Source organism: Euwallacea similis, chromosome 13, assembly GCF_039881205.1.
Source record: "Euwallacea similis isolate ESF13 chromosome 13, ESF131.1, whole genome shotgun sequence".
NCBI classification, from domain to species: domain Eukaryota; kingdom Metazoa; phylum Arthropoda; class Insecta; order Coleoptera; family Curculionidae; genus Euwallacea; species Euwallacea similis.
Genome location: NC_089621.1, coordinates 4,171,640 through 4,198,570, shown reverse-complemented (window position 1 = coordinate 4,198,570; position 26,931 = coordinate 4,171,640). Strand labels below are relative to the sequence as shown.

The 26,931-nt window shown below is 37.6% G+C and overlaps 1 protein-coding gene across 2 annotated transcripts; it reads right to left on the bottom strand.

Moving 5' to 3' along the window:
• Positions 1-2,722: 2,722 nt before the first annotated feature.
• Positions 2,723-26,679, bottom strand: LOC136412869 (paired box protein Pax-6-like). Of its 2 annotated transcripts, none has more exons than XM_066396072.1 (7): positions 26,461-26,679; positions 23,184-23,451; positions 19,108-19,377; positions 9,858-9,998; positions 5,700-6,039; positions 5,511-5,643; positions 2,723-3,930 (listed from the first exon to the last, which is right to left on the bottom strand). In XM_066396072.1, the coding sequence occupies exons 2-7, from the start codon at positions 23,371-23,373 to the stop codon at positions 3,475-3,477; spliced, it is 1,530 nt and encodes a 509-aa protein (XP_066252169.1). In that variant the 5' UTR covers positions 23,374-23,451; positions 26,461-26,679; the 3' UTR covers positions 2,723-3,474. The 2 variants fall into 2 exon arrangements, with proteins under 2 accessions (XP_066252169.1, XP_066252170.1); XM_066396073.1 differs by having other exon boundaries at positions 3,569-3,913.
• Between the last annotated feature and the right edge of the window lie 252 nt (positions 26,680-26,931).

Below are 26,931 nucleotides of genomic sequence, written 5' to 3'. Positions count from 1 at the left end.
AACCGAGTTAACACTCAATGATGAATGTATTTAGAGATTAAAGATCCTCTGGATCTTACTCAGTAATTCAAGGTCCAGACATGGAGCTGGGAATTGGAACATTTCCAGGATTAGAGCCAAAATAGGGCACGCTCATGGACATTGGAGAAGGTACGTATATTTTAACGTAATTCCCTATTCCTGGCAGACATGTTACGGGGCCCGATTTGCCTCCATTCAGAGTCAAGAGGTCTCCCACATACTACCAGATGACATTAACTTACATTTAACAACATTGTGAACTAGTCTTGACTTTGCGGATTAAACCAGAAAAATGGTGGAATACCCAAGGCCGATAGGTATCTCGCCTGATGAAGCCATTGTCTTGGGGAGTTGTCAGCGTGGGCACATTAACCACGAATAAAATAAATTTTATTGATCAAGATAAGCCAACGTGGTGGTGATCTTCGGCACTAAAAGTCTTTTTCGAAATAAAGAAATCGGTTTCGTATCGATACCGGCCGTGCCGGAGGTGTCAAATTTATGCACTCATACCTTATAAACATCTTTGGAGCTGCACCCTTTAACTCGGCATTCCCATCGGGTCTTTAAGTGTTATTTCCCCGGTCACGAGATATACAGAATTTTATGTAATTTGTATTCGAAAAACCAATCATTATCGATCTAGAGCGAAAAAACTGGCAGTGGCACCCGTGGCTTTCGGGACCAATTTGTTCTTGGGAAACCGCAAAAGATCGCGTTTAATTTAACTTAAATAACATAATTTCAGTCAGATTTGGGCAAATTGTTCTAATTTAAATTCTTCTAAGAAGGATTCGATTGCCACCGACTCAGTGGCCCGCTCACGATTCAACTTGGTTCTGGGTTATATAATGGGGATCATCATCTGCACGCACTCATAAAAAGACAAATTATGATTTTGTGTAACTTTTATTTAAGTCTTAGACCTTAACAATAATCACTATTCATTTACAATGTAAAATTACTAATTTTATAGTTGTTACCAAAGAGCTTTACTTCCCAGCATTGCAAGTTAGCGTGCCTAATGCCAAGTTTTTACCCAAATATCGTCTTAACAGCACAAAAATGTCTTTTTATACATAATAATAAATATTACACTGTATACACGCAATAAATAGAGTTCTATCGGTAAAGGTTTTTTGCTGGGCTGCTCGGCCTGAAACGAGTGCCGAAAACTGTGAAAACAAGGAATCAAGCAAAAACCACCATTTCGAGGCAAGCAATCAAGCAAAAAACGCCATGAGGGTTGACAAAAACGCACAGACCATTGCTGTTTTACTTCAGTTTAAGAGTATTTTACAAGACTTTTCTTTGGAAAACATGGCTGGACTGGTATCGCTACACATCAGTCCAAAGTCGATGGAATCTTGGGTTTTCTCCAAATATCTGATGGAAATTTTCTCCTAGAGTATTTAAACTAGATTGTGAGGCAAAATTATTTAAATTATTGCTTGCAGGACCATGTAGAATGTCAATTCTGTCCGTCAATTCGGACAACGCAGAGCTAATTCTTTAAAGCGATAGGAAGACAAAAAGTCCTCGTGCACCCTAGTAATATGTAAGAAGTGGATATGTCATATGCACAGGAACTTCGGAGTGGCCGTTTTCCTTCGGAAGGAACTTTCGACTCTTGAGTAGAAAGATACTCTGCTATACAAAGAGGGTGGGCTGTTTTGCGGAGACAGAGACGGGTCTCATCCACCATAAGTGGAAGAAGGTGAACTAGGGAGCGAAGAGGGCCCAATTGCGGAACTTAGGCCCCCAGTCCTAGTATTATCACCTAGATTTAGGTTTTCGGCACTTAACTGGGCAGCAGTGACAGACTTTTGTAAATGGGGGCAGGATTAAATCAAGGCGAAGCGAATCAAACTTGAGAATCCTTTTCTAATTAATTTTCTACTTTCATATTGTCATCAATTAAACTTCTTTTAGATAAATTCAGTAAAAAGGGGCATGAGGGATTTTTTGAAATGGAAATTTTTTGTAAATGTTTTAGTTTTTTTAAGGATTTTGTCTCCTCCAGATTCAGGGGAAACCCATCAATCCCATAACCAAATTTACATCACCCTGTACATGGCTTCCATGTCAACCAAAGTATCATAAAATCATAATCAAATGCTACTCTTTTCAATGAAGCATTAAGGTGCACTCAATATTTTGGAAACACTTTAATTGTATGAAGAAAAATTTGAATTTTTATATTCATTTGAAACCCACGGAAAGAAGAGAATGCTTTACTTTACTTTAATGTTGATGAACTATAGGACTTTCAATCTAGACAAAATTTACACTATTTACATATCTGATAGTACGGTTCCAATTGCATAATCACACATAAATTGCGTCATCTACAGCAGGTGTGGCATTTTTACGAGCTTTGAGACATTTTAAATATAAAAGGAACATTTTGAGGAATACGTCCGAAATTCCCAAAAAAATTTCACTCAAATCCAAATACACAAAAACCTGGTTTTTCTACGACTGCTGTGAAAATAAAAAGAAAATCAAAATATACGGGGTGGACTATTATATATAATTGCAGCTAAATAATTCAACTCTTTGAGAGACATTTTAATACTGTTCTGAATATTTAATGTCGAATTCCTTAAAACAAATTTATGTGCAAGATGGTACAAATTCAAAAGTCCCAACTGGGATGTCAGAAAATAAAACAGATGCAATTTTAGTTAAAATCTGGCAATTTGGCAGTGGTTCCTAAAATTTCACGAAAAACTGAACAGTTCAAATTAGTCTTTTTTATTATTTCTCCCTTTTTTATTATTTTAACCCGCAATTCAAACTTCAGAATTTGCTTTTTTTTGTTTGGAAGTTAAAAATTTTTCGCCTGCAATTCAATATTTTTGACAGTGTTTTGGCTTCTCATTTTTCCATATTTCGCCTTTTAAGTCACGAATTGCAAACACAAAAGATTTAATTTCAACTAAAATTTGAGAAAAGTTCACATTTTTATTCTCGCAAAAATCAATTTTGTGCTCGGAATTTTGAAATTTTTGGCTTCCTAAACCATGAAGTAATCGCATAAAATATGTATATTGGGCGGAAATTTAAGGAAGGAATTTAATCAAAATATTCTAAACTAATTTTTATGTTTGCATTCACAAATTATGTCTATACCTTCCGCTTAAAAAGAAAGCACAAATTTAAATAATTTTCCCCTATTGCCCGCATATAGACTGAATCACTTTATATGTACCCTGAGAATCGCAGAACATGAGTGTGCAAAGTGAGCTTTTCACACGCTAATCATTGAGTATCTTTTAAGTTTTCTACAGTCGTAGAAAAATGCTGGCATGGCTTCCGACAAATACCTTTCGTCCTCATGAGATAAATACCATTTTCTGTACTAATTGCATTGCAAATCTCTCGCTTATCGGACGCACGGAATTTCACTCTTACACACCCACACTACACTCTACAATTTTTATTACAGACTCACTCTCTGTCATGCATGGTCAGCTGAAGCGGTTGCTGATTCTCCTTCGGACTGGAATCCACTACATCCACCGGACTCGAAGACTCGGACTTCCTCCCCCGATCATCGAAATCGGACTCGTCGTCGTTAACATTAATCTCCTCGTCCGACTCGGACTCGTACTCGTGTAACCCTCGCGCACCCTCGTGCGCCAACAACGAGCCTGGCACCAGGGCCTTGAAAGCGCTATTTTCGCCGCCCATTTGTAGCAACAGTGGTCCGGTCCCGGGCCCTAGGGGTGACGTAAGGGGCGAGCCAGGGTCGGAACTTTTGTAATGGGGCGAGGGCGTCAGTCGGGTTCCGAAAAGCGTCGACGAGGGCGCGCTTGTTGGGTGCGTCCCCGACGGAGAGGACTGTTTTAGGAGGTTCATGCGCTGGTGGCGCCGCCATTTGGCTCGTCTGTTGGAAAACCAAACCTGCGTTAATTGGTGAGATTAGTGCCGGAAGTTGGAGACGGACCGCTGCATAAGTTTCATTCAGATGTTGAGTGGAGTTTATACTGCGGTCGAGCTTTAGATTTGGCCTAGTTGAGGATATAATCGTATCGTTTAGTTCTAAATGTCGTCGTTGCAGTAGTAGTACAAGGGGCTTGGTCGTGTGAGTTGGGAACTGAAACTACCAAAGGGGCGCTTCGAAATGTAAGTAAACCGAGAAAATCGGGGAAGAAGTCATGACGTCAATATCAATACATACATATATGTTAATGTAATCAAACAATCGAGTAACAAAATAAATCATAATCTCACTGGCGTTGATTATTGGATTTCTCAATACACCTTTCACTCCAAAAAATGATGCGTCGAGGCAGGTAACACAGGTAAGTGGCTGTCAAAAGTGTCAGAGTATAGCCGAAATTACAAATTCATGTAAGGTATTGTTAACGTGACGCAAGAAATGTAAACTTGGACAAATGCATGGAGACCTTGATAGATCGCCGTAGTTGTTAACGTAAGCTGGCCGTACAAAGTTGCGCAATGAGCTACTTTTCACTTAACGTAATTGGTAAACACTGGCTACGTCTGACCAATAAAAATTGAGTATTTACTCACAGGTTTACACTGTCGACAGAAAACACATGTTTATTGTTTATACTATCACTAATCATTCTGTTTTTGCTCATTAGTTGCGCGTTGGCACTATTTAATTAAATAACAACTTTTTCTGCTACCGTGCTTAATTGGTACTTTCTCGCACGCATTTGCGTGTGAATGTAAATGTACACAGTACGGAAAAGATTTTTCCCTCACTCGTGTTATATTTGTTATGGGTATCAATTTCGCCTTCTTTTCTTGTTTCTTACGTTTATCAAGTCGTTTCCTTCCTCCTTATTAAATAAATCAAAAAGCGTTGCTATGTATTTCCAGTATTAGAAATAATATTGTTCCTAACTCATGCGGAAAGCGTTTTTCTCACCCTAACCTGCTTGCCTGGACTCCGCTTCGGGGAGTTCGACCTTCAGTTTCCGCACTTGTTAGGAAAATAACTATTGTTTACTTCACTTTCCCAATTCTGCTTTTTCCCTTGTGCATTACTAGATTTTTTTAAAAATAGAAATTAAGTAATAACGAACGACTGCGCATGCTTACGTACTACTACTACGGCAAAAATCAAGTGGTGGTATGATCAGTTCTTTGTAAAATCCTTGCAGTCCTTGCATCGAACTAAATCAGTAATTAACATCAATTCTTAGTTGGCGAATCCGATACAATCAATATCAAAGATAAATCCAAAGGCATCTAAACATTAAATTATTTCTGATCACTAATTAGCGAGTCCGGCCCTGGCTCAACACAATTAATCAGACAATGAGTCGATTTTCAGCCGGTTAATTTCCAAGATGAACTAATAATGCTTGCCAAAGTTTTTCAAACGCCGAAAACCCATTGTGAATTATTATCGGAACAAATCGTGAATGAGTTAGCGTTAGAACTATGATACAATTTGATATCCTGTTTATGCAAAAAATCCGATAATTAATTGGATTAATTAACATTACCTGCACACGCGCCTCTGACAAGGAAGTCTTGGATGCCAGTCGCTCCCTTGTTGAAACACACGGATAGTGGCTTTTTTCGAATTCCTTCTCCAACTCCTCCAGCTGGTCCGGACTGAAGGTAGTCCTATTCCTCCTTAAAAGAATTAGCAAATCAGCAAACTTCTACAATGCACAAATTGTACCATCTACCTAAACTTAGGCTGCTCAGAACTATCTAGACTAGAATCGTCCTTGTCAAAGCCACCGGGAGGGGAATTTAACAGGCTGTGATCTTGGTGAGGAGACCCGCTGGAGGAGGGGCTGCCCCCCATCACTGCAGGATTGTTCGCACCCGGGGGTTGTAATCCCAAAGGTCCGTTAGGCCACAAGGGCGAGTGCCAAGGAAAAGCCGCAGTGGCGTATGGGTGAGGAGGGTACAGCCCATAACCAGCGGCGCGGGCGAACTCTGCAGCAGCCCTTTCTGCAGCCCTATTCCTGAGGATTCGGTTTATGCTACTCACTGAGGGAGCAGTGGCATTGGTGCACACCCCTGAAATTTTGAGAGAAAAGTTAGTTTGACCTTGATGTGCAAGGTGAAACGGGGGAAATCCAGTTAATATGGGTTTGTAAATCCTTTTAAAGGTGTATAATACACTAAATCAGTGAGCTTCACACTGTGTAAGGCTTCTAACTTGAAATCGAGTAAAATGTGGATGAGTGTGTGAAACCTTCAGCTATACAGGCGATTTGAAAATTAACTGATAAAAATCGTTTTTGAGCCCCATTAAGGTACAAGGTGGCCCATTTTTGATGTTTTTACCGGGTATATCGCTTATTAATGCAGGTGGGGGAGTAACGGTTTTGGCAAACGTTTTTTTTCAACGCCATTTTTTTTTTAATTGACATTGACACGTGACATTTTCGGACTTTTGCAGTTTTCAAAAAAGTAAAAAACGTTATTTAGATGATTGCATGACATAGAATTCAGTAATGTCGCTGGTTTTGTTGAATATCGAATGGTTGGCTATAATAAAATAAGTAATGAAACAAAACCTAAAAATGAAAAAAAAAGTACTCTCTTTCATAGTTGTTGACAGGTCATATACGATACGCTAAAAAAATGGTCATTTTATTTTGTCTTATTTCTTATTTTATCTTATGTGCTATACAAACCGAGCTGTACCTAACAGAGATGAAGCCTGACACAAACTAATCTGAACAGCTGAGCATCGGCGTTTACAAATGCTCTAAGCGGAGTAACTGCGCATGAATATAATTTGATTAATCGACGGTAGTAAATCGTTTCGACCTTTTGCGAGGTTCTCTTAGCCCGCTGAGAAGCTTCACTTTCGACCTATTGTGAGGGATTGATGCTCTCCGTATATTATATAAGAAATATGTGGATACAACAGCATCAAAGATATTACTTTTTGACATAAATTTAATAGTTTTGGCATTCAAGATGGCACGTGGGCGCCATTAAAAAAAAGAATATTTAAATAGTATTTCAAATGGAAAGGAAGAAAAGAAATGGCGGGAAGTGAATGTAATTTATCGTAAAAAAATAAACATTTTTATTGTTTGAAGTGAGAAAAGTGAGCACGTCAGGATTTTCGGAGTCGCCTTTCTCCTCCGGGAGGAATTTCCTACTTTTGAATGGGATAGGATGCGCTCGTTCCTTAAAAGGCGTGACGGGGAGCGGAGGGGAGGAGGGCCCAATTGGAGTGAAAATAGGTGGATTGGGAAACGAAAAGTGCCCCTAAGCATCTCATCGCAGGGTTTCGCCTCCACCCCCGCTTTACATTCAGTATGTCCTGTTGCTTATTCGTAAGTCTCTTTCTACAGAGTAATTTCAAAAGTGAGCACTTCGTATACTAAAAATGCCAGTGTGTCCCAAAATGCGCTTTGTTTACGTTACAAATTCTGTTTTCTCAGAGTTAATTTACGAGAAAGAATTAACATAATTCGTCGATAAAAATTAATTTAACTGGCATAAACGCGCAATAAAATGCAGAAAATTATTTACAAACGTAGAAATACCCATTCGGAACGAGATCAATTAAATAAATTGGTCTCAATTATCTGGATATATGTAAGTACAAATACCCGTTTTTGTAATTGCTTCGCGTTTTTTTGTCTCGCTCATATTTATTGCTGGGTATCAATATTTAATATCTTCGCTGTCATGCGATATGAGGTTCTAACCGGGAGATTGACAAAGCCAGAATAACTTCACAGTCTCATTTTATTTAATTGTAGCGGGTTGCGTGTAGAGACACCTCAGTTTCAAATAAAAAAAAAAAAAAAAAAAACTACAAAACGTTTTCGCCTGGAGAAACTGTCCGGTAATTACGGAAAAATTAGTTTCAGAGAAATAGAAACACCGCCTTTTCACTTCACTTACATGGTTCCGTGCGTGTAGATCGTGGTTCCGATAACTTCAACAAGGCATAATAATCGCATAAGTACGTGCATGGAAGGGCGTGGCCTCGAGGCAACGTTGCTAGACCATATTCTACGCCACTGACACCTAACCAAGGGGACATCCCACATTTAAAAGCGGTTTGTTTCCCTTCTTGACCGAGAGGACCATAATTAGGGTTCGTTTGCGGTGAAACGGGCAACAGTCCGACACGCCATGACAGAGTTAGGCATCCCTAACAATAACCGAACAACTTAACCATTGTCATTTCGTCGATGTTTCGAAATGTTTTGCGGTTATTTTTTACGTGCTATGTGTCTCTGTTCACACGCAGAAGGTTTCAAAACGTAAAATTAGCCGCAGTGTACTTTAAACATGTTATACCGCAAATCATAATTGTTCGAGCAAGAATCGTCCAATATTGAACTAGCAAGACAACAATAAAACCTGATATGTGCAAAAATCTTATGAATGTCACTTGACTTGAAAACCATTTTATTAAAACCAGGGTTTTAATAAAGGTGCAGGGTGTCAAATAACAGCTATCAAAAGAACGCCTGACTCAAATCTCCTATGTCGTAGACCTTTTCCATTTTGGTGTACCACTTAATAGATTAGCGACTTCCCCGACTACAAAAAATATATAAAGGATTCATATCGGGTGATCTCGGAGGCCACGCATGTGGGCCTGCTCTTCCTATTGACTGATTAGAGTCGCAATCGTCCAGAAATTGACGTGCGACTGAAAGAAAATGTGATGGTGCACTATCGTGCGTGAACTACATTTTTGTCTGGTCTGTGAATCAACATCTTTTAAATGTTTAGGAAGATTCTTCTCCAAAAACCTTCGGTCCCGCTTGCTATTAAGTTTTTGTGAAGGAATGCAAGGTCCAATAAAATGATCGCTGGTAATTCCAACGCAAATGTTGAGAGAAGCTTATGGTTGGTGATGACTTTCTATGAGAGCACGCGGATTATTTGTAACCTAAATATGGCTAATGTAAAAATTAGTGATGGTGTTACGAAGAAACACAGTTTCATATGTGAAAAGCGCATTACTTAGGATATTAAGCTACTTATTCAGCATGCAACTAAGTGCAAAAATCGGATCTGAGGCACCCTCCATTGGCAAAAAACTGAGTGGATATATGAATTTCCCATCATCAGCTTTCTCCGCCAGTCATCCAAAATGCATGTGAAGAATTTCTGCAAAAACCAAAATCACTTTCCCGTTGGAACGTCGAGAAAGAACCACCTTGAGGTTCAACTAGTAAACGAGGAAAAAAGTTACTGTTGAGTTTTTTTTATGAGTAAATTCCAATCTGAACGAGCATAGTTGAACTGGAAATAACCTGTATTCTACCGGATATAATAAATTCTACGTTGATAATCTCCATAATTGGAAATTCTTATAAGCGGTCGTTTGAATTACTCTTAATATTAAGCCTCTCAATTTGGTGGCCTTAGCCCAAGGTGATAGCTGATGGGTTTCCATGGTTACACAGCCAACATAATGATATCAAGGACAACAAAGTTTCCACCTTCTAACGTTTTCATAAAATCTTAAGAGAGACTCTTTCATAACAAACGCCTGCAGATAAACTCCAACAATTCTCGCCTTTCACACTTTGACGATGTTTGATTTCAATAATCAATATGCGCAATTCGTCATTTCCCGTCACGATCCCGAACATATTGTTACGAAAGAGATAACAAATCGGTCGAATTACAGAGATATATGCATCGCCATCAACTCATGGGCAGTCTTTCAGATGATTGAAAACGTATATTTATTACCATGAAGTCTTCATAATTACGAGAACCAACGATTTATGGATGCTTCATATGCGGCCGGTCGTCTATAGGGGCGAAACGAGATATTGTTTGTGGATTTTTGCATTGATTCGCTGATGGAGTCACTTACTCCATAACTAAAAGAGACTTACCCTCGGATATGAGCCTTTCCCGGATTTCCCAGGCGAAGATGGTCGGATTCTCCCTCTTGTACTGCTCAATCTTGGAAACCACCGCAGGAGTCGCAACTTTGGGTTTGCTGCCCCCGATAAGGCCGGGAGGTCTCAAGGTACCTGAAACCAAACGAAGTTTCTTCTGAGAATGGAAGAGGATCGGGTGGCAATTAACCGAATTTCGATTAAGAAAAAAAGCCTGAAAAGTTTCACGCGCCTAATAGAATTCTTGCTGGTGACGTCTCCGTGACTAAACGACCGTATTCAATCTCCCGAGATCTTGACAAATGATGCTGCGATGATGGGCTACTTTTCTGCCCATCTCTGGGCGTGTGCTTTGTATCGTTGTGGTGTTTGCTTTATATATCTTGTTTGTTTTAACATTACACTAACTTACTACGAGATATGAAGTTGCGAAAATAGTTCATTTGCAGAGAGAGATTTGAATTGGTCTTGTCCCTAAAAGCTTCTCTGGAATAAAACTGATGTGCATGAGCATGCAAAATCTCCTCGAAAAATGCTTTGCGGTTAGGCAGGAGACAGAAGAGTTAGAGATTTTTCAGCCTTATCCGTTCGAGCGGCTCTTTTTCGGAGTACTTCCACCACGAAATAAATTTATCTTGATTTTTGAGTCTCAAAGTTACGCAGGATTTTCCTTTATTAAATTTTTCTGAAAAAACATGGCTGAAAGTGAGTAAAAACCCATAGATTTTACAGAGCAGTTTTTCGGTTTAATGAAATGATATGGGGCCAATATTGACCGTGAATACTTCCATTGAGGTCCTGGAGCCTTGGAGAAGAGTTTTCGCAGCCTCCACTTTCAGCACCAAAAAATCGTAATAAACAGATACCAAAGTAATTCCATAGCCCAGGAACTAAAAGAGATTTTGCAAAACGGTTTACGTGGGATTATAGAACGCTTCGAGCCGATTAATTTGAGACATTTTTTGCTTCGCACCTTTCCGAGATAACGGCGTTCGACGTTTGAAAAATGGCAAAAAATGGGTATCTACCTCTGGCACTCTTGCAAAAAAAGCTGAGACTCGAACCTTGCAATAAGGTTGTTATCACGAAGGAATAGGAAGCAGAGTTCGTATTCCAAGTTGACTTTAGACAAAAGAGGAATCTCAAATGTGGCCGCTTTCTGTTGTTCGATTTCACCAAACGAGCGGGCCAAATTCCGAGAATCTCTCTTTGATTTTAAATAGATCAGACATTTTGTTAAGTTTATAAACCAGCAACAGCCCTCCTATTGTTTAGCCAATCCACCGATCGAAACCTAAAGTTCATCGATTCCTAAACCATTGAAAAACCAACCACACAAAAACCGAGCGCAAACTAATTTCCCATATGAGTTTTCCTTTTGAATGGGGTTCGAATTTTACGCGGAAAGGAAATTGTTTTGCTTTTATTTTCGCGCAAAAATTGCTTTCGTTTAATTTAATTCTTGACGGGCCGCTTCTTCCATGATTTATGATGAACTTTTGACAATGTAAATGGAAACGTGAGGACATTTCTCCTAAAAACCGGGGAGAATAAATAACAGCGTTAAGGAACTAATGAGACAACTTATGTCCGATTATGCAAGTGGTTCGTCGTGAAACGTCGGCTTCCGGTCGGTTCCGTCATGTTTTAATTTGTAGCCTTGTTTGTAAACGCCCTGTCTAATTAGTGTTATCAGCCTTTTAAATGGCCATGTGGCCTATGAACGACCAAATGGCGCACTGGGTGAATTCGCAAGCAAGGCTTCGCTCAGGGTTCAGCAATTGGAACATTTTCAGATTTAAACAAAACTCACACATGAAGATGGTGGCTTTTCACCTTTCCGTGTTAAACCGACACGAACCGCGTCATTAGCCTATGACTTTCATGGAAGCGAACAATGGACCTTCTATTGTGTCGGCCTGTATTTAAATTAAATTATAAAAAATTAGTCCGTAAAATGGTGCATTTCCATGGAAATTTGTATGCATTTCGGTCCGCCTATTGTGACACTGCGACGTCGCTTTAATTATACGGGAAGTTGGCAATTCCTGAACCAGCAATTTGGCTTATTATTGACACGAGAGCGCAATTTTTCTCTTGTGCGATTTAAATAATTGTTGTCTATAACACGACTTTTTTGTTTTCTCCTTTTAATCCCAACCCCCAAACGCAGAAAAGCAGCGTCCATTAATCATCGATTTATCTGACTGCGGAGCTGTTAATCGATCTGGATCGAGAGTGCGCGTCCGCAAAAACCTGAGATATTAATCTAAAATCGCCGATGCCCAATTAGCATCGACCAGAAATCACAGGATTAAGTCGCGGCCCTATCATTTATTACGATTTATACCAATAAATTCTCATAACCGGGACCGTGTCGTTTCACCAACAATTAACCACCGATTTATGGGTCTATTCTGGCCCTCGATAACGACAAAATGCACGGTAAGGCGCTTCCAGAATGATTTTTCTGATACTTCAACGGCCCACGGGGTTTTGTTAACGTTAAAACGTGGCTAATCGCACAACGAAGAAGAAGAACCAGGTTGGTCTACATGCATAAAAATACATTTTTCAAATCATCCAGAAGCAAATGGCTGGTAGCAGTAAACGGAGTAAAATATTAGCAACTGTTAGTAAATAATAATTAAAAAGTAGAAAAACTATACGGGATGTCCAAGATAAGCATGTCGACGACAATCAAACTGAAACTTGTGTGGTTAATGTCATATACTTCATGGCATAGATATTGGTTTGGCCTAAAAATGAATTAAAAAATATTTTTTACATTTCCGTCATGACAGCATTTATTAATAAAGTCTGGTGGTTTTTCGTTGCCACCGGAACAGTGTTTAATTACTATTATTGTTAAAGAAAATTAATAAAAAAGCGTATTAAATCTCATGTTAATTTAATAAAAGATAGTATCCACCGATTTGCTAAATCTCAATATTCTTTAAAACTGTTGGAGATTTCGACTTTCAATAAAAGTACCTTTTTTATGTAAAAATCTGCAAATTTACTATTTTTCTTATAAAATTGTCAAGAAAGTTATGTATAAAAAAGCTTAGGTACTTTTTAAGCACTACATTACCCGCCTCAGAAAAAATGTGGCAATTTCTTTAGAGAGATTCAGAAAAAGCACAAAAAGTTATAATAAAGTACAAAAATTTCACTAATTTATTTAAAAGCGATTCGAAAATGATAATAAGAAATCATTCTCAGGGACCACCATTTCACACTTTGTATATCGAAAACGAAGCGCCCTTCGATATATGTTTATATGAAGTTTTCATCATATTTTGGGACCCAGAATACGTGATTAAATTTATGACACTACGCTCAGAGATACCTTGTATAGTAGATCAATGTCATTGTTTTCATGCATCTATTTAATAGGAATTTCCCTATAGTGCACAGTCGTGCCAGTTGTGCAAAACTTAGCTAAAACACCCAGTATACATATTTAGATATTTTAATTTTAAATGAAACTGTCTAAATATTTATAATTGGCAGCTGGGTTTCCATAGTGACGAAGCCAACATATTGACGTCAAAGACAATAAAGTTTTAGCCCGCCTATCATTGATCAATGCCAAGTCCATCAACAATATTCTCACATGTCGACGGATTTAAGTCACATATACAGGGTGGCCAAAATTTAACAGTTCTATGGAAAGTAATGTAAGTCAGAAGTGGTGGAAACTTCACAGTCTGCATCCCTACATAATTCCTTATAGCCGTCATTGAACATTTATAACAATCACTTCTAGGCGAATATTGGTGTGTTTTTTGTCTTTAAAAGATGAACTATTTTTCATTCGTGAATAGTAATTTATATTTTAATATGTACTTAACATTAAGGTAGCATTTTCGAAGCAATAACGATTTCAATCGTAACTGAAACAAAAAAAAGTAAAAAAACAAATTCCCCAAGAATCTGCGGATTAAATCACTAGTTTAGGTCCCCGTAACAACTTCTTCACGTCTGTGAAATGAAAATGGTATTAAATTTTAAACCCAACGTTTCGTCTTGTGTGCGTCCTTCATCGATTTAAACTTCCGGATACCTTCAATTATAGACTTCAATTATATCAATCATTAATTGAGAATGTCAATAAGACATAACTTGACGTGATTTACCAAATTTTAAATCTTCTCGTTGCATTTTGTCCACTAGAAGGCGCGTCGATTTTTGAAATTTTCTATGGCACCGTTCACTTAATTTTGCCTGTTGATTAAACTCTTTCTCCTTGTTGTCATAGTGGTATTAGAACAACAATACAAAGGTAATTGTTGGATCAATAGTCGGTTAAGTGTGAAACTGCCCCCCATACGTTATGGGCAATGGTTAAACAACCGTAGCTCGATTATAAGGCCTTCAACTTCAAGGTCTGGGCGTCATGCGAGCGACGCCGCACTAACAAAATGGCCACCGTGCCTGCCTGCAAATAACTAAAATTATCGTATCACATTAAAATGCTACCGAGGATTATTATTTATTTAAAGGCGCTCCACGTTTTGTCTATAATTTCTGTCTGCTACGACTGCGCCATAATTATGATTTGTGTCTAGTATCGAGTGGTTGGGTTTACCTTTGTGCTCCAGCTCCGGCATTAGACAATATGTTTTGTTTCAGGCCTTTTCCTCCACCACCCGATAGAATGACGTGCGATTATGTCGGGAACAATGGAACCAATTACCAGCCGTGGGTAATCCGCAAATATAATACCAGACCATTAAAACTACTAAAAGGAAATTGGCGATTTTGCATTATTTCAATGTCTACGCTCAATTACCTTAACAGCCTTCAATTTTGACTTAATGCGCTTAAGCAAATCGGATGACTTATACAAGTTAGGTTAAGTAAATTTTTTCTATTCGCCATCCGTTAGACATAACATATCATAACGGACTATATGTACGACGTATTGGGCGTTCACTAAAATTTTAGTCACAATAATAACAAAGTATTTTATTCAATTTTAGACAGGGGTGTACATTTTTCAGACAACTTTCAGACAACCCCAAACCTGCCTTGACAAAGTTACTTCAAACAATCATACGGGGGGTTCTGTTTTGTTACGCTACTGACTTCATGCAGGAAGTTTTTGTTGCAAAATTTAATGCTGCCTGCACATAACATAAAAAATCATCACCTTCCACAGTTTGCTAAAAAAATTGTTTTTGATGAATGCGTTTCAGTTGCACCTTGCTCGGACTTATCGGGCCCGGAAGATCAGTGATTCAGAGAGGGCGATTGAAGGCGGAGGAAATTTATGGAGTTCCTGAAATAATATCGACGTCGATCGCTTAAGATTGCTGAATAATGCAAGAACTGGCAGCTGTGCTAGTAACGGACACATGGATTATTTTTTTCAGATTTCGCTCAAAGACCTGAGTCAGAACAAAATTTTGCACTGTATGGTTTCTGGTATAGATTGGTGGTGGATGTGGTTTGTACTTGCAGTCTTCCTCTATTTATCTGAAATCAGGAAAAGTCGCATGCTTTGCAGATCTACCCATTTATTTCTTTGAAATAACATACGTAGAATGTCGACTACTTTCAACGATTTCCGGAAAATTTCAAGCATTCTTCTATATTTATCAATCCGCAGAGACAAGCGCTCTCGCGTGTCTCCGCAAGACAAGACAGAGCTACCTAAAAGAAATTATGCTACCTTGTTGCGAATTTCTGCTCCAAATATATATATAGCATATTCCAATTTTGACTATTCTGTACATTCGACTTGAGTCACTCGATACATCAGTAAGTTTATTAAAGGATTTTTTGCTATCGATCAATCATGGATGAGGTAAAACGGTTGCTGTAAATCCATTGAAATCAAAAACATGGAAACCCAGATGTTAAGTGTACGTTAAGATCTGAAGATAGAGAGGACTTTCTCTTCTAGAGTTATTGGAAACTTCCTTCTACAGAGAAAATTACCTTCTATGAGACGTTGAAGCCTTCTTCTAGAGAGAGAGAGATACTAGAAATTCTGTGAATAGTTGCTCGCTTTAAATTTCTTTTTAAGGGATTTTGAAAACAACTTTCTAGACGAGAATTTATTTCCAGGCTGGTTGGGAACTTCCTCCTGTATAGAGTGGAAAAAAGACATAAGAAATTCTTCTAGAAGGAAACTTTTTTATAATTAATCATGGACGCAACTTTCTAGAAAACAATTCCTATCTTCGAAACTTTAAGCACAACTTTTTAAATGGGTATGTTATGTAACTTCTTCGCAGGCTGTTTCTTTACTCCCTGGACAATCACACTGTGACCACTGCTTAGTTTTCATGCAGGACTTATTATGTTCCTGTTGAATCTGCAACCGTCAATCTGGAGATTAAAATCTCGTCATATGTATGTTTGATGTTTATAAGAGGCCTGATTAAAACCTAACCTGAGGGCTACCCTTAAAATAGGTTTTTTCTTCCGGAAATGGAAAAAATCTGAAAGAAGACTTTGAATTGGTACTGGGGCCACTTAATAATATGGTTGATATATGGTTGGCAGGAGGTGAAAAACGGTAACGAATTCGTGGGCAATAATTCATCCTTCCAAAAGATAATCAAACAAAGAGGTAGCGCAGTCAGTGGTGCCTAAAAATGCAAAACTGCCGCCGAGATCTCTTTCCCCGATCTAAAATATGAAATATTACAAATAATTGCCGGTTGTTATAACGATTACGTTCCCGTTTTGAACGATTTACCTTTTATTTCCGTTGTTTGTTCTCGAGTCGAACATGTGGAGCGCTTCTAGTGTTCAGTTTATCTTTTTAGTGATCGTTCAAGAACGAATGAAAGGAATTGGAAACACTGCGAATCGAACCAACCTCATTACGCATGAAAAACTCTCCGACACTTATATTTGCCTTGAAGAGGGTAATAAATTGCCCGTGTCGTCCACCACATTGGACAAACACATTTATAAAAATTGACCAACATGCGATCTTTGTTGTAGCTCTCACGCGACAAAAGAGTGACTTGGGCAGCCAACAATCTCTCCAATTATTGTCATGAAAGGCGCGTTTACATGTCGGCAGGTACCCCCTTTTGAATAAGTCAGCACAGGTTTTCCCCTTAATCGCTCTCCTGGTGGACCAAGTGGCAAAAAATTTGCATTTCTAGAAATGGGCATTATGGTTTATAAGTCTCCAGGGACGAGCCGAAATGGCGCAGGTGCCGAACGGTGCGGGCCCCGGAAAAAACCGTTTGATGGTACTCAATATGCAGGATTGGAGTCGAGAAATTTTCTGTAAAAGGCGCAGAACACACAAACAGAAATGCCGACGCGGTACCACCAGTGACTTTAATGGGCAGTACTTAATACCAAATCAGAAACAAATCACTCTTTGACTGATTTTTATTGTTCGAGTCGAGGGTGATTTTTTTTGTCATGCGGATTCCAAGGAAGGACCAATGGTTTCACAGAATTTCATGAAATTTAACCGCATTTACAGTAACGGTGAATCAACGATGGAAATATTTGCTAGTTTTTTCTCCTCTATGCGTAGTTAGATAGTGCACAAAAACAAAAACAATTTAATACGATTCAATTTATACGTTCCCAAGATTATTCGTGGCAATCTGAACGAGACGTGTATTTTTGTCACACTTTGTGGGTCTAGAGAACAACTCCAATAAAAATACCCATAAACAACAATTTTTGGACACATTATAATTGATTCGCTGATTCGATAATTTAAGAAGAACAATGCAATTAATGCAATTGGTCCAAAAACATACTTTAGTATGAAACACATATAATTAAACTATAAGTAATAGTGTCATTCACATTTCGGTCGTTCCCACTAACAGGTTCTTTTATGGTTAGCGTGACAAATTTTATAAAAAAAGGCTTGTCCGTTTGTCCCTACCAAGAAACTTAATCTTCACTGGTTCTCTCTGGTATTATTTACCAATTACCTACGTTCTGGTAGTCTCGTTAACTCTGCACGGTTGCTTTAGGAGTAATTTAATGGAGTTTTGGAGGAATATTTCGAGGCACGAAAATTTAATTGCAAAGAACAGGAAAAAAGTATAAAATGGTTAAGTAATACCTACGAATTTAGTTCAAAATAATCTGTAAGAATTCGAATTATATTTTAGCTCTTAAAACGGATAAAAAAGGTAATTTTTTTTTGATTTTAAGTATATTTGAAGTGGGTCTTTGTTGTTGAAAGCACTCAGACTAGACATTTAATTTTGATATTAATTAACTTCAGTTCATCGGGTTTCGAGGAGATAGACGTGATTGTGTGTAGAGGACCGCGGTGGGCAAAGAAAATCATTCAAAAAAGAGGCAATGTATTAGTGATATCAAAACCCGAATTACTAGAGACTTGGATCGACGATTTTATGAATTTATTCACAAGATTCGTCTAAAAATATCTACCTTCCCCCATACTTGAAACACCCTGTCCAAGTAACTCCCGATTGGCTTCAGCTCAGTGAAAAAGTTATTGAATGTTTTTGAAAACCTCAAATCACCAGAAGATTATTCGATGGGTTCAAGGCTAGACAAAATTTCAAAATTCATTCTTTGAACATCCTTTATTATGTTTTAGCCAATGGAAATCTGAGAGGGCAGAAAAAGGGCCCGAGGCAACATCGTAAACTGGCCGCATTCTGACACCCGATTTCGAAATTTTTCATCTCTTCACCGATAATATCACTAGTTCGAGACCAATTCAATACAAAAGAGATTGCAAAGATGGCGTGACCAATTTCTAGTTTTTGGTTTCCTTTGCAGATTTGGCTTACTTCCTATTGGTCTCTTCCTCATAGACAAGGAATCATGGATAAACTGCATGCAGTTATCATGAGAGGCAGAAAACTGCATGCAGTTTATCCATGAGAGGCAGAATAGAGATGATACTTGAAATGTACATCACAACGAAATGTAAAAAAAAATATATTTTTATCGAGCCCGATATACATATAATAATATCGATAATCGGCCAAACGTGTCTCGAACTCTCGATATTCGCCTCTACTAATGCATTACTGTACGAGAGTATAATCTAAGATTTTTTTAAAACAATTTTCAAAAATTCTAGAAAGACTTTTTCTTCTTCTTCACTCCCTTAAAATCAGTAGTTTATTCAGTCTTCAGAAAGTTTTTTTTTTTGGAGTTTTGCATAACTTATTCCCTAGGCAAAAATATTCCAGAATTAATAGCACTAAAATCTTTCTGGAATTTTGTGTAACAATAACAAAATTATACAGTGTTAACTCACCTAACAATTTCGTTACAGCGCCTTGTTGCGTCAACATATGCTGAGCCAAATCGTAATGCCTCAGTCCAAATCTGGACAACTCCAGGAAGCGCTGCTGCGACACGAGGGACGCCAAAGGGTGGCCTGGGGGGACAGGTCCGGAGCCGCCGTAAAGTTCCCTCAAAGCTGCCGATCCCAGGGAAGTTTGTATTGATGGGGAAACAGTGGGGTGACCGGAATTTGCTGATGTGGGGCCGGAATTTTGAGAAGGGATTGATGCCGAAGAAGCGACTAAAATAAAAAATATATTAACGCATGTTGATTATCTAGTCTTTTGAAGTTTTCATAGACTGGTCTTTGTGCTTGCTTGGAAAATCGATTGTGTCTTTTGTGGAAATTGATTTTATGCAGCAAATAGTTCAAATTTGGAATTTTCAGCATGTATGCAGAAGTAGGTGCAATGGGTCTGAAGTAGGTAATAAAATTACCATATTGGAATTCGCAATTAAATCTACTTTGCGGCGATTCCACAGGTTGCAGTTGATTGTTGCAGATAGACAGAGAATCGAACTGAGGATAAATAGCCATAAAATCAAGCAGATAATTGAAGAAATTAAGCAACAAATTAGATTTGACGTTATGATTTAAAAATCACGTTACTTTTATATCATAACACCTTTCAACCAGAGAACCAAAAGAAAGCAAATCTGATTGCCTATAAAACACTGGCTTCGTTCAGTAGAGTCAACACTTGTGCAACGGTTGTAAATTCTGCTGAATGACACACTACCCTTAAAATATATTTAAATGAGAACTGGAGTTATTTTTGCTTCCAACTTCAAACAGTTATACAACAGTTGCGCGACTGTTATCCTGCTGAATGTGACCATTCACTACTATCCTAACTAGTGAAATGACAATAATTACTACCTAAACAAGTAACAATTAGTTTGTTTACTGTAAATGTATAAGATATTTTAACCCTATTAATATATGTGTTTTTATTAACGATTAAACAATCTCTATATAACACGATTTTCATTTTTGGATGAAAGCACAAATTCAGACTCAGTAAATTGATTATAAAATTCTGAAAATTTATTATAATTCGTTTTTAATTATTTCGAATACATATATTAATGAGCGATTAACACACATGTTAAAACACGATGAGTAGTGCCGTCTTACCATGCAACCCAGCTGAATATTAATGCGGATGAAACCCTTTCGGAGCATTTTGAACACCCATGAAATGTTTTAAAATTCCTATTAATCATGCAATAAGAAACGCAAAAATTTTGGCTGTTTCTTTCGAAGAGAACTTCGCCAATACCTTTGGAAATCAGTTTATACATTTTTTATAGCCCTTTTTTGCAAGGATAAATTTCTGTTTACAGTTACACTATTCCGAGGCACAAAGACCGCTTCCTCGCAATCATCGTAAGTCGATATACGTCTTTTTTCCCTGGAAAAATCTATCGGAATCAGCGCGGATTTCTTCATAATAACTTATGTCGAAGGCAATTAAACGATCATAAAATACCGCTGCCGGTACGCGCGTCGCTTCGCAATGCACCCGGTACTCGAAATTGGACGTAAATAAATCAATTAACGATGCTAATTAATTTGCTTTTTCTACGTTTCAATGTTGAGAAAATCACGGCAATACGATTGTTCATATTAAATATTAATGGCTATGATGACTTTGAGGCAGTGGCGTAATTCCTGAGTCAATCAAGAACCCTTTAATGATTGCGCCTCTAAACTTTGTCAGCCGTCGTAAACTTCAGTATTCTACGCCACTGATGGAAATTTATACTACTGCAACATTGAATTGCCGCTAAAAACCGGTAAATCTTGATAATTGATGTCGGTTACTCGTAATTCTAGGCACAAAAAGTGACACAATTCGAATTCGAAAAAGCTTTTGACAAATCGCTTTCGATCTAAATATCCAATCCAGGTGAACGCCAGTTCCCGATCTCGTCACGTATATCTTCTGATTTATAGTATTTTTTGCATGCAAAACGTTCTGTCCAATTAGCGTTTTCTCAATAAAATCATTCAAAAATATACTTCCGAAAGTAGCAGCACTCCCATGGAGAATATTTAAATCAATTTTGCCTTTCATTTCTTTGAATCCTTTGACCTTTTTAAGTCAAACAAACGCCCAGTGAAACATCCCCGCTTGATTAAGTTTCGATTTTTGAGGCGTTCGCGATTTAAAACAGAATAGTTATTTCCAGAACAAAACTGTTCTATAAGGAAATTTTGGCGGTAGTTTCGATTTTTTTAACCTCAATTAACAGTTCGGTCTTTCTTATTTTCTTTCGTTTTATTGTCTTAACTTTTTCTACTCGAATAGCGTAGTTTCTCTATGCAGATTTGAACGCAGCTACAAGTACTAGTAGCAGTTATCATCCCTGTTTTTTTTTTTTAAGATTACTACACATGGACTCGACCCCTATTTCCCATATCCCCCTCTTCTGAAAGCAAGCTGAAAGTGAAGAGAAATTTCATGCCGATGAATTTCCGAATAAGGAATTGGTCAAGATAAATACTAACTCGATAAAACTACACCCGACATCACCACCTGAATTCTTACAATTTCTTCCCGTGCACCGAATTTTTCCTTATAAATCTTTTACACAAAATTTCTCTCTAACTCACTGCAATTCATTACAATTTTCTAAGCGAATATTAATGTATTAAGAGCCTTCGAGGGTGACTACCAACACGCGGCATCAAAAGCGCACACGTCCAGATGTTTTTTAAGCCCGAACTAATTAATGCGGCTGTGTGTAATTACCGAGTGTTTTACACCTAAAATATGCACGATAAGGTCTGCAACAAATTAAATGTCAAAAGGGAAACTCTTTTTTAACGAAAACAATCCGCAGATTTCCATTAACCTCGTTTCTGGTCAGATACACATGTCCAGTCCGCCACTGGTCAATTATCTCGATCAAAAATAGAAAAATTGAATTAACCATGATTAGAACTGTTCTGAAGTTTGAGCTGTGTGATAATACGACAATATTAATCTTGATTGATATTTTCAATAATCACTACACACTAAATATGGCCGATAAACCGGCTTCCAAATAGCTTCCTTAATCTGCTTTATATGTAGTTTAGATGTCGGTAAGTAATTCATTTTGTATATAACGACATCAATTTCGTCAAGTTTCTCAAACCATCGTATCGTTCAACTTGATACGATAGAAAGTTTCCATTATCCATTAATGGTATACATTTTCTTTTATACAAAATTATGTGACTTTTCTAGAAAAGTCCTGTACCAGCAGATGACTTGAACTGACATAAGCGGAAACGAGGAATACATGATTGCTGGTATAAAAAATGGTTCCGCCTACGTCTACCAGATTACAGACCATCTGAAACCGTTAATTTGCTCTCGAGTGACCTATGGAGCAGTCAATCAAATTTCCTTATTAATCACTTTTCCTCGGATATTACGATGAGCAACAGTTTTTCGGGAGAACAAGAAACTGCGAGAACGTGGAAAAATTATTTTAATGAAATCTTAGAAATTAACTTCAAAAAGACAGAAAAAGTGTTGGTTAATTTCAGTTTATCTGTTTACTCTGAACACAAAAATCTCCAAAAAAACCCTTGTAATTAATTTGAACTGCAATCGTGTAGTACACTGATTCGAGTACGGTAAGTAGCACATTTACTAGCGCCGCTCGGGGTGCGGTAATGTTCCTTCACGGCAGGCCGTTTTATTGTGATTATATTGATGTGAGGACCGCATCAATTTGAATGATTCAATGATTTCACGAATGTGACGTATATGTATATCTATGAGAGATGATATGATATATGAAGGTATATAAGGCAGATCAAATATTATCTATGTATAGTGCGTGTGGTACTCAGTTGTCACCGCCCTCGAATGATTGGAAATCTCGCCTCAGAGACTCGGTTTGCAAATTTCACTGGCGTGCGTTAATAACCTACTTACCACATTTATTATATAATATACTATTATATCTAGACGGGCAATAGCGTAGGCCGATAGAGGTGTGAAACTAATTAGTGTTATTATTTTGAGATTTGCATTTAAATCGTACCTGTAGGGCTGAGAGCGACCCCGCCGGGCAGACCGCTGGGGGCCGTGTTGGGTACCGGCAGTCCCACAGGGTCCATTTTCCAGTTTACTAGGCCAGATCTGGCCGCCGGCACTGGGCAGCAGCCGGACAACGTGGCAACGCTGGAAAAGTCGTTCCCGGTTGCCAGAGGCGTGCCGTTAGAAATTAACATTTTCAAAACTCAGGTGCTGGAGCTCAGGGCAGTGTTTGAGTAGTCTGTTTCCATTTGAGGAAAATGCGGTAGTTAGTTCTGCAAAGAAAATAAAAATCAAAACATTTTCAAATTGCGTCTGTTGGAGATGGCACCGATTATAACAATCACAATGCCTGGGAATCTTTAATGGGCCTAAAAGATATTTAGGGATTCACGTCTTAATTTCATTTTCAATTTAGTGGACTAAATTTAGCTTGAAATCAATAACATAAATACCGCAGAGTTTCGATTTCTAGTCAGAAACTTCACAATAATATCAGATTAATGAATTGCGAATTCGTGCAACATTAAGACAAAAATTAAATATGGCAACATGGTATGCTCTATAAAAATTAAAATTGACATATACCCCAACAAGGAGTGCTGAAGCTGGACAATTTTTTTAAATATTCTTTGATGGGTCCCTAACATCCGTAAGAAGATGTTATTAAGAAAGTTATTGTCGATAGAAGATGAACGAACTCTTACCACTTACTTTACATGGCCACTCACATTTGCAAATGTGTTAGAAACCTCTGTCGCAATACAATTATGTTTTTGAACACATCAGTTCATACAATCGAATGAGCACATGCACATGAAAGATACATGTATCGCTAGTGACATCCGTGTTCTTGGTGTCTTTGTACATACTTGGTGTCCAAGTGCAAAATTTTCAAAATTTCTAGGAAAATCAGGGGTATACAATGATACACAAGATTGCCAAAGGAAGAGAGCCAATTATTATGCATCTGGATTAGGAGAACCAAGAGCAATTTTAGTTTTCTTAAAAAATCTTGGAAAGCCGGTTACTTTACAATTTCCCACTCACGTAGTTCAACTCTATTCCAGCTTTAATCGCTCTTAAGGTGAATTTTCCCATATTCTGCTAGAATAAATCTCAAAATCACACTGACGTAGAATCGTCCATCCAGAATACATAAATTGGTTCGTTTAATAACTGCAAGGGGTCTAAGTAAAAATATGGAGATATCTAATGATATTAAAAAAAAGTCTGAATTCATCTGAAGAACTTGCACTGACCGAATGAAATTTTATGACTTTTGAATAATTTGAGTGACATGGACGAACTTGAATAGAAATGATTGCATTTATGTTTCTAATTTGAGATGACTGAATTAAAATATTCTTAGAAAACTGAAGTAAGTAGTTGAGTACTTGAGGAACACGAACCATGGACGGATCTGACTACAGTTTATATTTTTGAATGCCTTATTAATGAGATTTTTTTTTAACAATCCGAAGATCTGAATTTCCATAGAAACGGTGAAATAAAGTTTAGATATTGGTTAGATTCTTTACTTTTATAGATCCTAGAAAAAATATCAAAAACTAGAAAAAATCACTGGTTCTAACCCGATATTTTGAACATTTTTGGTGGCTCTAAAAACTGATTGATAGATGTATCAATCAGTTTTCAAATGATCAGCGATGGCTGTATGCATTTCACCTAATCTGGAAGTTCCAAGAATTCTTAATAAAATTGAAGACTTGCAATTGAGATTAAAAAAGAATTGAGAAGAGGCAAAAAATGAGGAAAGTTCTTTGCTACTGATTCTACATTTTGAAAATTTCAGCAACAACTTTAGGGGACAAAGAATAGAGCACCAATCTTTAAATATTTGCTATGTGGAGTTGATTTTCTTGAATTTGGAGAACCTCGTACTATTGAAATTAACATGATGTATCCAAATCGCATTTCGCAGCATCACATAGTATACAAAAAAAATTCATTTAGAATCGGCCGTTTAAATGTTGTCAGAAGCGAAGAAGAGAAGGATATCATTAATGAAACATGAAATTCCATATTATGTAACTGCATAATTGAACCTACATTATTTCTTTATATGCAATAAGTATCTCAATACGGGATTTCCCTTATCTTTTATACCAGAAATTACAGCAGGCAAGTTAAAACTTTTCAATATTAATCGCATAATGAAAGCAATTAAGAGGTGCTAATAATCACATATATTTGTACTTCGAAAGTAAATTTCTTCAAGACATATAAGGACCTGTAGATACTACGAGTACCCTGTATATATTGCCCATTAATATGTATGTAACTAACCTGTCTCATCATGAAGTCCGAAATTTTTCGCCGTCATTTTTTTTACCTGAGTGACTCATTATCTTGATTAAACTAACATCCCCCTCTTTAAATGAAATTAGATTCATTAAAAACAGTAGTCCCATTATAAATAATGCGTGAAATAATATCTACCATAATGTGAAAATCAATATTTGCAGCGTTTATATGAAAAATCATCTTTTTTCGGGAGGGGGAGGGGAGGAATCGCCCATCGTTGCATTTTTTTGCTTTTACTTTATTTTATAGTCCACTTCATTGGATTTCAAAATGGTTCTTTAAATTTTAAAACTTTGCACTTTTCACCGGACTTATGAGAAAAAAGTTCTTATGTGATCCAATAGTTAACAAAAATGATGTTTCGGCAAGCAAAATCAATATAGAAAAGTCACGTGTCGGCAATGAATTCATAAAGACCACAGCTTCAATCATCATTTAAGTATATAGAAGAACTGGACGATGTGGGTAAAAAAATTAATTCACATATGAAAGCTTTTGGTGGTAAACTTTATGTCTGGATTGAAAATGGATTTATGTGGAAAATTATAGTTCCTAAACTTATTACGGCATTATTGCACGTTAAAATTTCCTTACTTTCACCGCTTTTCTGAAATCGCCATATACAAGGTGTTTTGGAAAGAAAGAGACATGTTGAAGGGTTCAGAAGATCAAAAGGCGCCAGCATGTTGTGGTCCGATTCACTAAAAATTCTTTATAGATGAATATCAGGTCGGTACACTCCCTGTGGCTGAAAATATAGGACAATAGAAAATATCTTAGAGAACCAGACTATAACATATGTGATAAAAGAAAAAGAATGGGTGAAAGGTCTGCGAAAATAAACAAATAGTTAAATATAATTTTGTAAAAATCACTATTTGGCCTGGAAGTAGTAGACAAATCGTCACTCCCTCTATGGGAAAACCGGATTTAAACTAAATGAAAGCAGACCATACCTCTCCAAAACCCTCTCTGCACCAGCAACCACCAAACATACGAAGAACAAACTAAACAAAAAAACTGTCACTAAGTCCTCGATTTTTCTGAAAAACCTCTCCTCCCCGGTTCAATATCCCGAAAACTGTTCACTTTTCCGCGACTCTTAATTGTGCTCAAAGCTCGCCGCGTTTGAATGCTCACCGGTAGCGAACTTAACACCAAATGATCGCTCTCGCTTCCACAGTCCACAGGTGAAAAAGGAGGTAAAACTTGCTTTACCTAACTCCTTTAACCGCCACCGGTTGGCTGAGGAGGATAAACGATAGGCAGTCTTTCAGACCGAACGCCAAACCCACTCGCCTTGCTCGAGTTTCAGCCCGAAAAACAAGGATGTCAGCATAGGCTCTTAAACAAGTAGAAGAGAGAAAAGCCACGGTAGATCATCGATAACTAGAGAAGTTGTAAGGATTTATTGACATATTACCGGC

What these genes read in the sequence shown, in the direction of transcription:
- LOC136412869 (XM_066396072.1), bottom strand. Translation starts at nt 23,373, where the DNA reads ATGTTAATTTCTAACGGCACGCCTCTGGCAACCGGGAACGACTTTTCC. An exon ending in GGTCGCTCTCAGCCCTACAG is followed by an intron (nt 19,378 to 23,183) that starts GTACGATTTAAA and finishes TTTTTATTTTAG; the next exon opens with TCGCTTCTTCGGCATCAATC. An exon ending in GGAAAGGCTCATATCCGAGG is followed by an intron (nt 6,040 to 9,857) that starts GTAAGTCTCTTT and finishes TCAAAATTTCAG; the next exon opens with GGGTGTGCACCAATGCCACT.